The sequence below is a fragment of the Chamaea fasciata genome, unplaced genomic scaffold (assembly GCF_029207755.1).
Source record: "Chamaea fasciata isolate MVZ Bird 193981 ecotype frontalis unplaced genomic scaffold, bChaFas1.0.hap1 SCAF_22, whole genome shotgun sequence".
Classification (NCBI taxonomy): Eukaryota; Metazoa; Chordata; class Aves; order Passeriformes; family Sylviidae; genus Chamaea; species Chamaea fasciata.
Genome location: NW_027094107.1, coordinates 133,171 through 146,970, shown reverse-complemented (window position 1 = coordinate 146,970; position 13,800 = coordinate 133,171). Strand labels below are relative to the sequence as shown.

The window sequence follows — 13,800 nt, the reverse complement described above, 5'->3', positions numbered from 1 at the left end:
ACCCCGGCGCGCCCCGAGACCCTCCCAAACCCCGCAGGGGCCGCTCCCTCCCCGCGCCGAGGAGCCCCCAGGGGGGCCACGGGCTCCGGGACAGCCCGGCTTGGGCGGCAGAGGGCCCCGAAGGGACGGGGAGGAGGCGGGCACGGGGCCGGGAGCCCCCCACCGCCGTGCCCGCCTCCCCTCCGCCGCGGCGGGCGAAGCTCCGCCCGGCTCCCCGGGCCCGCAGCCGGCCGGCGCCCACCCCGCGGCGGGCGACCGGACTATGAGGAGCGGCAGCGGGCGGGGGGCGGCGGCAGCGGCGGCGGCAGCGGCCCCGGTGCGGCGGGAGCGGGAGCGGGGACGCCGCCGCTGCCGCCGGCCGGGTCATGCCCGTGCGCCCGGGGCGGCGGGGCTGCGGGCTGCGGCGGGATGGGCGCGCTCCGGGCCGGTGCCCTCGCCTTCCTCCTCCTCCTCCTCCTCGGCTGCCTCCTGCCCCGGCGCGGCCCGCTCAGGTGAGCGCACGGCGCGGGTGCGCGGGGCTGCGCGGGGCTGCGCGACCGCCGCTCTCCGAGCCGCTCCCCCGGCAGCCGGACCCCATCCCCCGGGAGCGCGATTCCCCTCCGGTACCCGGCTATCACACCCCTCCACCCCCCCCCCCCCCCCCCCCCCCCGGAGACAGATGCCTCCTGCGGGACCTGGGCATTCCCTCTCAGACCCGAACGAGCCCCGGAACCCTTATCCCGACCCCCAGTCCGGACCTGCCTCCGGGGCCTGATGCCCCAGACAGAACGCTCCCAGCTCCTATCTGGACCTCCGGCAAATCTGGCCTCGCTCCCCATTCCCCAGGACCCTGACCCAGCACCGCGGGGGACCCGGCAGACCTTCCTCTTCCCGTTCTCCACCTCACTGAGCCAGACCCTGCCTGTCCCCAGCAGCCCCCGAGAGTTCCCCTGGTCCTGAGCCTTATCACCATGGGAGAAAGGGCAGGCTGAGCCAGGTGATAGCCCAGACAGCTCCTTCTCTGGTGCTGCAAAGCCCCTGAGATGTCCAGATCCTCGCCTGGCTCATGGTGTTTGGGGAGAGGAGAGCCCAGGACAGTCCCTGACCCAGACCCTGGGTCACTTGGGACAGTGGGTGGATGTCGCAGGTCCCATGGGTGCAGGAACAGCTCTTGGCCCACTTGGGTGGAAAATCTGAAGCCCACAGCTCCCTTTTTCCATCTCTGTCCACCTTGGGTGTTATCTGGGACAAGGTGGGATGCAGTGGAGAGTGAGTCAGGAAAGGAGAGGTTGGGGGCTACAGGACCCCTGGGCTGAGTATGAACCCCTCGACCAGTACGGCTGGAGCAGCATGGGGGGATTTGCAACATTTATGGCAGGGAGGGGTAAACCAGAATTGCTTCACGTGCAGAAACTGCTTGTCTCAGGGCAGCGTTTTTAGGCAATCAGCATTTTCCAGCCCTGCCATCCACTGGCTCCACAGAGGTGCTGAGCCCCAGGGTCTTGCAGTGCCCAGCCCAGGGCAGGCAGTGCCTCAGGTGGGGAGCTGCAGGCAGGGGCTGTGCCCAAGGGCTGCGTTCCAGCACGGCCCTGCCAGGGATGTTGTGGGAAGTGGCTGCACCCTGGGCATTTTGGCATCCCCCACGCTGGTCTGAGCATCACTGGGGCTGCAGATCTGCTGTGGCTCAGTTATCTGAGCCTCTTCAAGGAGCTACCTGCCAAGGGAGCCCGGGAGCCTCCCTCCCACGTGCTTCAGGGGAGAACCCTCACTGTCCTCTCCTGCTGGGGAGGACATGGTTCACAGCTTTGTGGTAGGCAGAAGCCTCACTTAACTCCTTGTTAGCCTGGCCTCTTGCAGCCCTCCTCCCAAAGGCACCACACCTTGCTCGTGCAGCTCCTGGCAGGGAATTTCTCCCAGCCTTTTCCTCTTGATCAGGATGAATCTCAGGTACCCTCTGCAGCCCTCCTCCAATTAAAGGAAAACCTGCCCCACTGGAACATTTTGGTTGTGGCCATTTCTAGCTGTTAAGGGTGCACATAAACCCTCTAGGATGAATTTCACCCCCTTGAAAAGAGGTAGGAAGAAGGACCACAGGGTTCCCAGCATCATCCTCTTCTTGTAATGATGGGGTTGTAGCTCCAAGCAGGAGGGAGATCCACCTGGGCACAGACCTGGTGGAGTTATAAGGCAGCATGCAGCAGCACCAGCAGCATGCTCAAAGCTCCTTTTGTGTCCAGAGATCTCTGGCTAATTCCTCTCCATCCCAGCCACATGCCTGGCAATGTGGTGAGTGAACATCTCTTGCATTGTTCCTTGAAATTATCATTAGAGACTGACAGGAGGAGACAAGCTGGCAGGCTAAGATGCATTCACAAAAATATCCCCTCCAGAGTCAGTTTAAATAAATCTCCATCATCATTCAGAGCGCTGTGTGGGAGAGTTCATCGCCATGGCTGGTGTGGAGGTGGGCTTTGCTGCCCCTCTCCTGACACATCTCCTTGGCCCCTGGCAAGGTGTCAGGAGCCAGCTGTGCTCTGGTCACCTTCTCACTCAGGCAGGGCTGTTGTGTCCCCCAGCCCCCCAAGCCACGACAGGCAGTGTGTGATTTTTTGCTCAGCAACTCAAGGTGGAGCTGTAGGTGGAACCTGAGAAGGAGCTTCCCTGCTTTCCTCCCCCAGCTCTGGCTGTGCCCTGTCCCTACTACAGCCCTGGAGCCAGGAGGCACTGGCCCCCAACCCCATGCCAAGGGACGTGGTGGAGCAGGGACAGGCAAAATGTGGGCATGTGGCACTCAGGCTGTTGTAGGTGAGGGGAAAAGCCACCAGGATCCCAGCGGGAGGAAGGGATTCCCCCGACGTGCTGACTGGGCGCTGGAGTGGATGCAGCACAGGCACGGCCGCCTGCCCTGGCAGCTGAGTGTCCCCACGGGGTGCCAAAATGTGCCTGCAGACCCCTGGGGCCAGCAGGCAGCAGCTGACCTGCCTCCTCTGCCCTGCAGGCTGGTCTCAGGGCGGGAGGAGATTAAAGCTGGTTCCCGAAGCTCACCCAAGCCCATGTCCCCCTCTGATTTCCTGGACAAGCTCATGGGACGAACCTCAGGGTATGATGCCCGCATTCGACCCAACTTCAAAGGTAAGAGGGAAGATGTGAGGGCTCCAAACCTGGCAGATCCATGCTTATGGCTGCCCAAACCCAGGGGCTTTGGGGCAGGACCGTGACCCACATCCCTCTGTCCCCACAACCTCCTGGAGTGCTGCTCCTGCCAGCACTTTGTGCTCACTGTGCCTGACAGCGTGGGGGTCTGCAGGGTGTGTGGGAGTTCACCCCAACACCCCGGGGGTCTGTGGTGCCTGCAGGGTGTGCTGGGGTTCATCCCCACACTCTAGGGGTCTGTGGTGCCTGCAGGGTGTGCTGGGATTCATCCCCACACCCCGGGGGTTTATGGTGCCTGCAGGGCGTGTGAGGGTTCACCCCAACACCCCAGGGGTCTGCAGGGCGTGCTGGGGTTCATTCACCCCCACACCTTGGGGGTCTGTGGTGCCTGCGGGGTGTTCTGGGGTGCATCCCCAGCCCGGGGGGGGCCCCAGCAGGCAGGGGACCCTCCCTGTGTGTGCTCAGCCACACGGTGTGTGCCGGGGCCGTCCCCATGTGTGCCCGTGGAGCGTACGGGGCTCAGCAGCTGGCAGCAAGAGGAGGCTTCACGCTGTTTTCCAGGTCCACCCGTCAACGTGACCTGCAACATCTTCATCAACAGCTTCGGCTCTGTCACCGAGACCACCATGGTGAGTGTTTTGCTGGTGTGATGGGCTCTCCTCTCCTCTCGCAGTGCCTCGGGGCTGGGGAGTGTGTGGGTCCCAGTGTCCATGGCTGTGCTTCCAGGGGCTCCTGTGACCCCTTCTCCGGAGCCATCCCTGGCACCACGGTGGGGACATGCAAAGCCCTAGCACATGGCTGTGGCTGTTCTGGGGTCAGCTAACACAAGCTTGGCTGTGTGGGTCACATCCCCTGTGCCTGAGCTGGAAGAAATACGCCCCCCCCCCCCCCCCCCCCAAAGGGTCAAAGCGGGGCAGCTGGATGTAGCCCCCTGCCATCCTGAATCTCCTTGGATGCATGAGGAACACCTCAGAGGAAGTCCCAAGGCTAAAACTTTCCTATTTGTGCTTCTGCAAAAGCCTTAATACTATCAACAGGCCCACAGAGCCATGTGCCAAATGCTGCAGGCAGCAGTTACTGGTCTTCCACCTCCTCGTCCTTCTCTCAGCTGCTGTGGCCTTGGATTTGAATTTGAATTTCCCCTGGCTGCCAGCAGCATGGGAAGGCCCCTGAGCTGCCCCTGCTCCGTGCTTCATTAGTGGCAGGCACGCAGCAACAGCAGCGCTGAGCCTCAATGGAGACAGCCCTTTCCACCTCCTCCTCCATCCCTTCCTCCTCCTCCTCCTCCTCCTCCTCTTCCCCGGGCCCCAGGGGGTGCTCAGAGCTGAGGTGGTGCTCTCTTTGGCAGGACTACCGTGTGAACGTGTTCCTGCGGCAGCAGTGGAACGACCCCCGCCTGGCATACCGCGAGTACCCCGATGACTCCCTCGACCTCGACCCCTCCATGCTCGACTCCATCTGGAAGCCAGACTTGTTCTTTGCCAACGAGAAAGGGGCCAATTTCCACGAGGTCACCACTGACAACAAGCTGCTGCGCATCTTCAAGAACGGCAATGTGCTCTACAGCATTAGGTAGAGCCTTCCCCTCTGGTGCAGTGCCTGAGTGGGGAGGCAAAGCTTTCCTCTTGCCTCCCGTGTGGCAACTTTTCCCCACTGGCTGCCCCAGCTCCAACAACTCCCTCCTTTCTTCTGCCTCCTCCAGGCTGACACTGATCTTGTCCTGCCCCATGGACCTCAAGAACTTCCCCATGGACATCCAGACGTGCACCATGCAGCTGGAGAGTTGTGAGTACCTCGGGGGGTTCAAGCTGTGCTTCATTTCCCTCTTCCCATCCCATCCCCTCCCATTCCATGCCATCCCAAAAGCTGGCAGCTCACTTTTTCTGAGGGACATAAGCAGGAAAAAGCCGTTGTTCAGGGTGGGGTTGAACAGGGTACACATCCCCACGCCATGGCTCCCTACATCCCCTCCAGTTGGCTACACTATGAACGATCTCATCTTCGAGTGGCTGGAGGAGCAGGAGGCCGTGCAGGTGGCCGAGGGCTTGACACTCCCACAGTTCATCCTCAGGGATGAGAAGGACCTGGGCTATTGCACCAAGTACTACAACACAGGTGAGCACCCCAGGGACCTGCTGCCACCCCCTCGCCACGGCCCAGGGGTCCCTCTCATCCACTGGGGCCGTCCTTCCCTACAGGCAAGTTCACCTGCATCGAGGTGAAGTTCCACCTGGAGAGGCAGATGGGTTACTATCTGATCCAGATGTACATCCCCAGCCTACTCATTGTCATCCTCTCCTGGGTCTCCTTCTGGATCAACATGGATGCGGCGCCTGCCCGGGTGGGCTTGGGCATCACCACGGTGCTCACCATGACCACGCAGAGCGCCGGCTCCCGGGCCTCCCTGCCCAAGGTCAGTGCTGGCTGCAGGCTGGGCTGCCCACAGTGCCCCAGAGACAGCCTTTTCCTGGGAATGGCTTGGCTTTGGAGCCTCATCAGCTGGGGCACTGCATGTGCTGAGGGGAAACACCGGCTGCTCTAGCCCGTGTGCCCAGGCTGAGAGGGCTCCCGTGCTTCTTGGCAGCGGGATAGAGCTGGCAGTGAGGGGCGATGAGCAAGGTGGGGGGCAGTGGGTCCCTGAGCCCCCTGTCACCCCGGCAGGTGTCCTATGTGAAGGCCATTGACATCTGGATGGCCGTGTGCCTGCTCTTTGTCTTCGCCGCCCTGCTGGAGTACGCCGCCGTCAACTTTGTGTCCCGCCAGCACAAGGAGTTCATGCGCCTGCGCCGCCGCCAGCGACGCCAGAGGATGGTGAGTCCCCCCCTCTCTCGTGACATCTGCTCGTCCTCAGCCCCTGAGGGGACACCCCAGGGCTGCAGGGACAGTTTGTCAGCAGCCCCCAGAGCAGGGCTGTGTTCCATTGCCCCAGATGGCTCCTCCGGCACCCCGGGGACCCACGGGCACTGCAGCACAGCCCACAGCACCCATGGGTGCTTCAGGCCCTGCTTAGGGTGCTGTCCTTCTCCTTCTGGGACATCCTCAGCCTCTGCTTCCTCTAAAAGTGCAGAAAAATAAACAGTGAGGATGGGGGGGAAGCAGCCTTTCCCCTTACCTGCAGCCCCAAACCTGGGCTCCTTGCTGTGCTGTAGCTGTGACAGGGACACACTGCTGTGTCAGGGACCTGGTGGCACCCAGGGATAGGTCTGGGCTGCAGATGGGAGCGCAGCAGGATCTGGAGAGGCAGGATCCCTCACTTATAGAAACAGTCCTCCCCTCTGTCAGCCCATCAACACAGGCATCAGGCCTGCAAGAAGCTTGGGGTAGGCATGTGGCTGCCCCAGTCTCATTTCCTTGCCGTAAACACTCTGTGAGGCACCAGATCTCCACGGAAGACATGAGTACAAACACACACACCACTAAGGCTCACAGCGTCCAACCAAATCCCTTTGGCATGTGCTGAAGACAGACCCCGGTGCCAGGGCACACTGGGGGTGGCTTTTTCCCCCCACACAGAGCCCCTGTCTCCCCAGCATCCCCATGCCGGCACCCAGAGCGGCTGCCCCGGGGCCAGGATAGAGCCCTCGGTCACCACCCGCTGTCCTGTTTCTGTTTGGTGCACACTGCTGGATGCCAAAAGGGCCTGAGCAGCGGCACGGCCAGCCTGGAGTCCCTGCGGCAGCTGAGCAGCCGGCACAGCAGCGAGCACACCTACGCGACGCTCTCGCAGCTCTCCAGCTCCCGGGTAAAGCACGACCCTCCGGCAGCCCCCCGTGCTTCCCCAGCCAGCCTCACCCCCCCCCCCCCTAAAGGAGCCAGCCCCGGGGGCTCAGCAAGGGCCTGTGGAAGAGGAGGGCCAGTGATTTGCACAGAGGATGTGCCCCTAGGATGTGGCTGCCAATTCCTGGGCTCAAAAGTTTTGAGAGAGGGATGGGAATGGAGCAGGCTGCCCTGTAGACACCCCCACTCCGTGCCTTGGGGTCCCCTTCTGCACCAGCAGCGGCACAGTCCCCTTTGATAAGGGTGAGTGATGCTGAAGGTGTCTGATGGCTGCTCCTGGGCTTGCTGCCCAGCTCCCCAGCTATGCCCACACCTTTGGCAGGGTGAGAGCTCTGCCTGCAGGCAGGTTCAAGGCACTCCCCGCTGCCTGCAGTCACTCCAGCATGGACACCTGCTCAGGGCGCATGGGCACTTTGCAGCTTGAGGCACAGGGAGAAGTGTGGGGCAGGGCAAGCTCCCAAGATGTTGGGGAGATGCAGGGGGTCAACCACAGCTCCAAGGAGGAGATCAGGCCTGGCCACCCTCACCTCCTCTACACCACCATCAGCCCTTGGATGCCAGGAGAGGCATCTTTGCACCCTGCCTTTCACAGATGACTCCAGGAGATCAACACCCATGCAGCCAGGGCAGGGAGAGGGAGGCTCTGTCCAACCCAAGGACCATCTTCTGGCTTAGAACAGACCAAAGTGCAGCTGCCCCGAGGTGGAGGCTGGAGAGCCACCCTGGGGTGCACTGGATGCACCAGGAGCACCCCGGGGTGCTGCTCAGTCAGAGATGGGAGCAGAGCCCTGCTACACACAGCTCCTGTGCCTGAGACAGCCAAGCCCAGGTTTCACAGCCTGAGGGCAAATCGCTTCCACAGACCACCCAAATGCAGGCTCAGGAGCAGGCTAGGCCTGCTGACTCCCCGGGCTGGGGGAGTAGCTGCTGGTCCCCAGGACACAGAGAGCACCCCAGCTCCCCCCGCCCAGAGTCGCTGCAGGCACTCAGCCTGAGGCAGGGAAATAAAACTGTACTGAAATGACAACTAACCTCAGCAATCTGAGCCACTGCTACTCTTCCCACTTTGAAATCTTGCTTAGCCTGTGGATTGCTGAGTTAAATAAAGACGCCAGGGTACAAACTCTCTGCATGAGAGCCCCTGTGCCAGCCGAGCGCCTGCAGGGGCTGACCTCAGCAAGCAGCCTCTGTGTCCTGCAGGGCAGTGCCGGCCAGGGATGGTGTTTGGGATCCCAAACAGCACCTGGACACAAAGTGAGGCACTGACCTGCAGCAGGCCCTGGAAGGGACCCACCACAGCCAGATACAGCACCAGCAAAGGCAGAGGACAGCTGAGCTGAGCCACAGACCAGATGAGTGCACGGGCTCAGCAGAAAGCCAGATGTGCAGCCTGTGCTTGCACGTGCCCATCCCTCATCAAATCTTTGCACACATAACCCTCTCCAAGGCCAAAAGAGCAGGACAAGGCAAGTGGCTAACAGCGCACAGCTGTCGATGGGGAGGAGGGCAGGCACTGCTGGCCAGGCCCTGAGGCACCCAATCAGTGCCCTGAACAATGGCAGTGGGCTGCGGCCAGAGACTCCCACGGCAGCTTTGCAGCCTTGATCATGAACATGCAACTCCATGGGCACATTGCCCTCTCTGCAGCCCTCTGCCAGCAAGGGGAGAGAGGGTGAGCAAGGGCACAGAGACCAGCAGGGAGTCCAGCTCTCTCAGCCTCCGTCCTCTGCTGTGCCAGGCAGTCTCTGCCAAGCAGGCATGGGGAGAAATGAGGGCCTGGGTTCTTTGGAGGGACTGGGCTGCCCTGCAAGCCCTGGTGGTAGCCAGGTTCCTGCATCCCTGCCCTGCTCTGCCCCAGCAAGCTGCCCGTCCCCTCTAATTCACCATTGCAGTCACACTTCCACCGCACAGCAAACACAGCACAGCCACAGCAGTGCCTGCACACCTCAGCTCCCTGCACCAAATGCACCCTGCACCCCTACGTGCCCCCTTCCACCAGTTCACCTCCCATCCCTCTGGCTGCCAGAGTCAGGCTTCCCAAGCCCCGGAGCTGGAGCGGGGAGGAGGCTGGGGGCATGTGTGTTGGGCTGCCAGGGTCGGGTTGCCTTTGGATGCGCCCTGAAACACACGCTGGACGAGAAGGCAGGGGCAGGGGCAGGTGCTCCTGCCTGCACGGCTGGGGCTCTCTGACACAGTGCCCAGCCCGGCACAGGGGTGGCACCTGGCACCGCGGGGTGTGTAGGACGTGCAGCCGCAGCCCTGCAGCGCCAGCACCCGCGGGTGCCCTGCCTGACGGCCTCTCCCCTCACCAGGAGGAAGAGCTCAGCCGTGAGAGCCGCTTCTACCTGCGAGGCTACGGGCTGGGGCAGTGCCTGCAGCCCAAGGAGGGGGCCGTGGAGGGTGCCGGCGTGTACAGCCCCCCGCCGGCCAGCGCCGTGCTGCGGGAAGGGGAGAGCCTCCGCAGGCGCTACATCGACCGCGCCAAACGCATCGACACCGTCTCCAGAGCCGTCTTCCCCTTCACCTTCCTGGTCTTCAATATCTTCTACTGGGTCGTGTACAAAGTGCTGCGCTCAGAGGACATCCACATGGTGCCCTGAGGCTGGGAAAGTGTGACTGCCTCTCTTGGTGTGACCCCCACAGCGTGCCCAGGTGCCACGAGCTCAGCCAGAACTATATTTCCCTCTGTGCCCGGAGCGCTGGCACAGCTGGGCTGGGCCTCAGAGCCTGGACACGTGGCAGCCTCCGTGCCCCACTGGATTCTGTGGCACAAAATGGGGGGATCAACAATCACAGATCCCCATGGTCAGCTGGAGAGAGGGACCTCTCCTGTTTCCTGCATGGTGTCACCCCCAGGTACCCCGGGATCTGCTGTCAGGGCACAGGGAACAACTGCTCCCCAGGAATGCTGTGCTGCTTCTGGGGGAAGCCCTGGCTATCCAGGAGCACAGGAGAGCCCCGGGTGCTTTGGCACAGCCAGTGGTCAGAAAACATCACCTTCCAGAAGAATCTCCTCTCCAAACCTACCATGTTAGGCTGCTGCTTCTCCAGCCTGCATCACTGAGCTGTGGGCCCTGAGCAGCCAAGGATTAGGTCACAGTCCTCTCCTCTGGCCTGGAGCTTGGTTACAGGAAGAGCAGGCAGCACCCCTCCCTGCACCTGGACTGTACAGGGTGCTGGCTCTGGCCCCATAGCCCCCTGCCCAGCAATGAACAGGGCCCCTCTGCCCCAGCCAGCTCCAACACACAGCAAAGCAGCAGGCTGGGCATGCTGCCCTCCCTGCAGAGCTCAGAACTGCCCGTGATGCCCAGGCTGCAGGCTGGGACAGTGCGCAGGAGGCTCTGTTTGCTCCAAGGAAATGGCAGCCCTGAGGCAGCAGCAGGCAAGCTCAATCCTACTGAAGGGGCACAGATGGCCACTGCAGTTGCAGATGGGAGTCACTTGGCACTGCATTATCAGCAGCGTGGGGCCCACAGCCCATCATTCAAGGGAGATTTTTTTGGGATGGAAGCAGTGGGGAAAGCTTGACCAATCTTTATGGAGGAGCAGAGTGAGTGGTGGCATCCCCAGATTGCTGCATTCCCACAGCACCACGATGCAAGAAGAGAGATGGAGGTGAAAATTGTCCCATTTCCCAGCCCAGCACCCAGGTGCAGCATCCCCTGGGCAGGTTCATCCATAATACTCCTCCACTGGAGAGGAGAGCAGCTGGAACCCTGACAGGACAAGCTCAGCAAGGCTTCCAGCCCTCCAGACCTGGATACCCTCCATGCTTTGCAGGAAATAAAAGTAGCAGGTGGTGTTTAAGTCCTCCAGAGAGAAGTGTGGTGATGCTCTCCTTTCCCTCTGCCCACAGTCAGCCTGGAGGAGGTTGCAGCCCAGCAGGCCCCACAGCCATGGGTGCAGGAGAGGGCCCACAGTCTTCCAGGGCAGGGCAGGATGGAAGTAGGATTCACCCCTTTCCTTGAAGGCTGTGGTGTCCCCATGGCACAGTGAGTGCTCCGGTGACTCCCCTGCCATAGCAGGATGGAGCCTGCAGGGCAGGAGGCCAGCACTGTCTCCTGAAACCTGACCCAGGCAGAAAGCCCTGCTGTGATCCCTGCCCTGGCTCCTCAGGCACCACTCATCATTCTCTTCCTCACAGGACTGACCAACAGCATCATCTATCCATCATCCCTTCTGAACCCCATAGAGTGTTCAGCCACACATACCCATCTCACAGATGGGGCAAGCAGAGACCTGACCCCCAGGCCACCCCATGAGGGGACTGAGGGACCCACAAGGACAGGCTGAGACAGCTCCATCCCATTGCCAGCACTGTGCATGCCTCCCCTGCCATGGGATTCCCCATGGGGCCCCACCGCGTGTCCAGGCCAGACTTGCTTTTGGGGTGGCCCCATTTGGAGGCACCCTCGGCTCCCCCAGCCCCCGAGGCAGTGCCAAACAGGGAGGTACCAGTGTCTGAGCAGCACCCACAGGCACTGGGTGGCCACACCAACCTCCAGCAGTGGTGGGTTTTTAAACAGCATCGATCTTCCTACGCAAATAAAGCTTTCTGGGATTTTCGGTGGTGTGTGCTGGGGATTTGTCTTTGCCAAGAACGTTGCAGCCAGCTCCCACTCACAGTGTGGGGAGGGGACAAGGGCACAGCTGCCCGGTGGGGACAGGAGCCCTGACCCACCATTATACCCATATAGATATCATTACTTCTCCACGGGTGATTTTTCTGACATAATTGATGACTGTCACATTTAACTCCCACGTGGGAGATGGCAGGAGGGCTGGGCAGGAGCTCCCTGCAAGCCCTCAGCCCCAAACCTCATCACTTTCTCTCCCCACCCAGCTCTGTGGGGTGCTCCCCACAGTCACCCCAGCCCCTTTCCAGCCACCCAGGCTTGGCCAGGGGACAGGACCCACCATGAGGCAGAGGTGGGGCCGGGGGGTTCCAGCTCAGCAGTGGAGCTCAGACACCCGAGCATGTGCAGCATCCCAAGGGCAAACCTCCCTGCCTGGCCCCTCGGCCCCTTCAGTGCGGCTCGCTGGGCAGGCGCCAACCTTACAGAGCTGCCAGCTGTCCTGGGAGGCTTACGCCAGCCCTGCAGTGCCACCCGGGGCCGGGGCTTTTGTCCCCAGCTGGTGCAGGGGTGGGCAGAGCCCGCAGCTGAGGGCTGAGCGCCCGAGCAAACATCAATCTCCCTCTGTGCTCCCGGCCAGGTTTCACAGAGCAGCTCTGTTGGTAGCTCGCAGCCCCATCGCCCGCCCGGCCCCACCGAGGGCCCTCTGAGGCAGGGAGGAGAGAAAGCAAGCTGCACCCACGCCGGTTTGGTGCTGGGGTTGTTCTCTACATGGGACAAACGAAGCTTCCCCAGGGTCTTGCTGCTGTCCCCACCTTAAACTGAGAGAGGATGCAGCCAAGGGGAGAGCTGTGAGGTATTTCACACCAGTACTGTGTCCCCGATTCCTCCCACTCTGGAGTCAGGACATCACGTCTGGGCACTCAGTGTCTGTTTGGAGACAAACATTGCAGTCAGCCCTGAGCCACTGAGCTCCAGGAACCAGCACATCTTAAAAAAAAATAAAGAAAAAAATGTAAAAATCCAACACATCCCTCCCAAGCCAAAGCTCCCAGGTCTCAGGAACTGCTCACAGCAAGGTGAAGAGCTTATTTCTGGCATTGCACTTGAAAAGGCATAAGGATAGCACTGCCCCATGGCTCTGCAGGTACTTGAGGTCCTAGGGTCCCTGAAGGCAGTTTCACCAGGACTCAGGCCCTGCTCTTGGTCCTCCCAGCAGCCCAGTTTGAACTGGGAGTCTCTGGGACCCCCTCACAGCTGCAGGGCTGCCACTGCCCTCCAGCACAAGGCTCCAGTGGGTCCCTCACATCTTGGGGATGGGGGTGCTGAGCCCCATGTCCTCTCACAGCATACCAGGGACCAGCCCAGATGGCTCAGCCCCCCAGCAAAGCCCACAGTCTTTGGGAATCAGTTTCTCATTCCCTATTCGAGGCTGGGCACTGGCGGGTGCTTCGCAGTCACCACGGACTGCAGCTGTGAGCACAACAGCCATGGCCACGTTAATTGCTGGTTTAAAAGGAAGTTAATGAAGTTAACTCCAGGTTAATGGAACTCCCAGACAGTAAAAATGAGCATCATCAGCACTGGCAGCTTCCCAGCTCCTGCTTGCAGCATGCCCAGGGCCAGGAGCACACACAGGTTGGGGACAGCACGACCCCTTGCCAGCCCCAAGGGCTCCTTGGGGGCCTGTGTGGGGCCAAGGAAATGTGCCCTTGGCTGGGCACTGCAGGGACATGCCAGTCAGGCCCCTGCCCCACCCACCACAAAGGGCCTGACCCTGCTGGCACTGAGCTCTGCTGCTGTCCCTGGCAGCACCAGGGTGTCAAACCTTCACTTCTTCCCCCTCTCCCTCACCAGGGTCTCTGCCCACATCCACAGCCTCCAACTGCCAGAGGTTCAGCAAAGCATCGTGTGCAGACAGAGCAGTGCCTGCAGGACAGCCGGTCCCACACTGATCCCAGCTCCACGGCCAGGGCAGTGCAGTGCCACAGGAGCAGGTGTCAGCTTTCCTGGGACTCTGAGCAACCTTTGCACATTGTCTGAGCACAGAAGTCTTTTGAAGAGATTATCAAGCTCCAAAACTCAGCCCAGCAGTTCTGAGCAGGCCAGGGCTGCCTCTACAAGGAGTAAAATGGACACAAGAGGAAAGCACCAGGAGCTGGACTGGCAGTGTGCCCTGCTGGCATCGGCCAAGCCATGGGCACAGGGCCCTCACAGGACCACAGCCCCCATGGGGACAGGACCCTTCTGGCACAGGGAAGGTGCAGGGTGCTCTGGCAGCGTGGCTGTGCCAGCACCCCAGCCCTCAGCACTGCCC

At 61.5% G+C, this 13,800-nt stretch overlaps 1 protein-coding gene across 3 annotated transcripts; it reads left to right on the top strand.

Annotated features, from left to right (window-relative positions):
• The first annotated feature begins 275 nt into the window (after nucleotides 1-275).
• Nucleotides 276-11,462, top strand: LOC136300349 (glycine receptor subunit alpha-4). 3 transcript variants are annotated; one of them, XM_066202690.1, is made up of 10 exons: nucleotides 276-491; nucleotides 2,978-3,111; nucleotides 3,694-3,761; nucleotides 4,481-4,704; nucleotides 4,835-4,917; nucleotides 5,107-5,247; nucleotides 5,331-5,545; nucleotides 5,794-5,943; nucleotides 6,770-6,874; nucleotides 7,502-7,941. In XM_066202690.1, the coding sequence occupies exons 1-10, from the start codon at nucleotides 409-411 to the stop codon at nucleotides 7,721-7,723; spliced, it is 1,425 nt and encodes a 474-aa protein (XP_066058787.1). In that variant the 5' UTR covers nucleotides 276-408; the 3' UTR covers nucleotides 7,724-7,941. The 3 variants fall into 3 exon arrangements, with proteins under 3 accessions (XP_066058787.1, XP_066058785.1, XP_066058788.1); XM_066202688.1 differs by lacking the exon at nucleotides 7,502-7,941 and adding an exon at nucleotides 9,222-11,462 and having other exon boundaries at nucleotides 278-491; XM_066202691.1 differs by lacking the exons at nucleotides 6,770-6,874; nucleotides 7,502-7,941 and adding an exon at nucleotides 9,222-11,462 and having other exon boundaries at nucleotides 280-491.
• The last annotated feature ends 2,338 nt before the right edge of the window (nucleotides 11,463-13,800 follow it).

Coding starts and splice junctions, on each gene's coding strand:
- LOC136300349 (XM_066202688.1), top strand. CDS start 409: ATGGGCGCGCTCCGGGCCGGTGCCCTCGCCTTCCTCCTCCTCCTCCTC. Junction 4,705..4,834: donor AATGTGCTCTACAGCATTAG/GTAGAGCCTTCC, acceptor TGCCTCCTCCAG/GCTGACACTGATCTTGTCCT. Junction 5,546..5,793: donor CCCGGGCCTCCCTGCCCAAG/GTCAGTGCTGGC, acceptor TCACCCCGGCAG/GTGTCCTATGTGAAGGCCAT.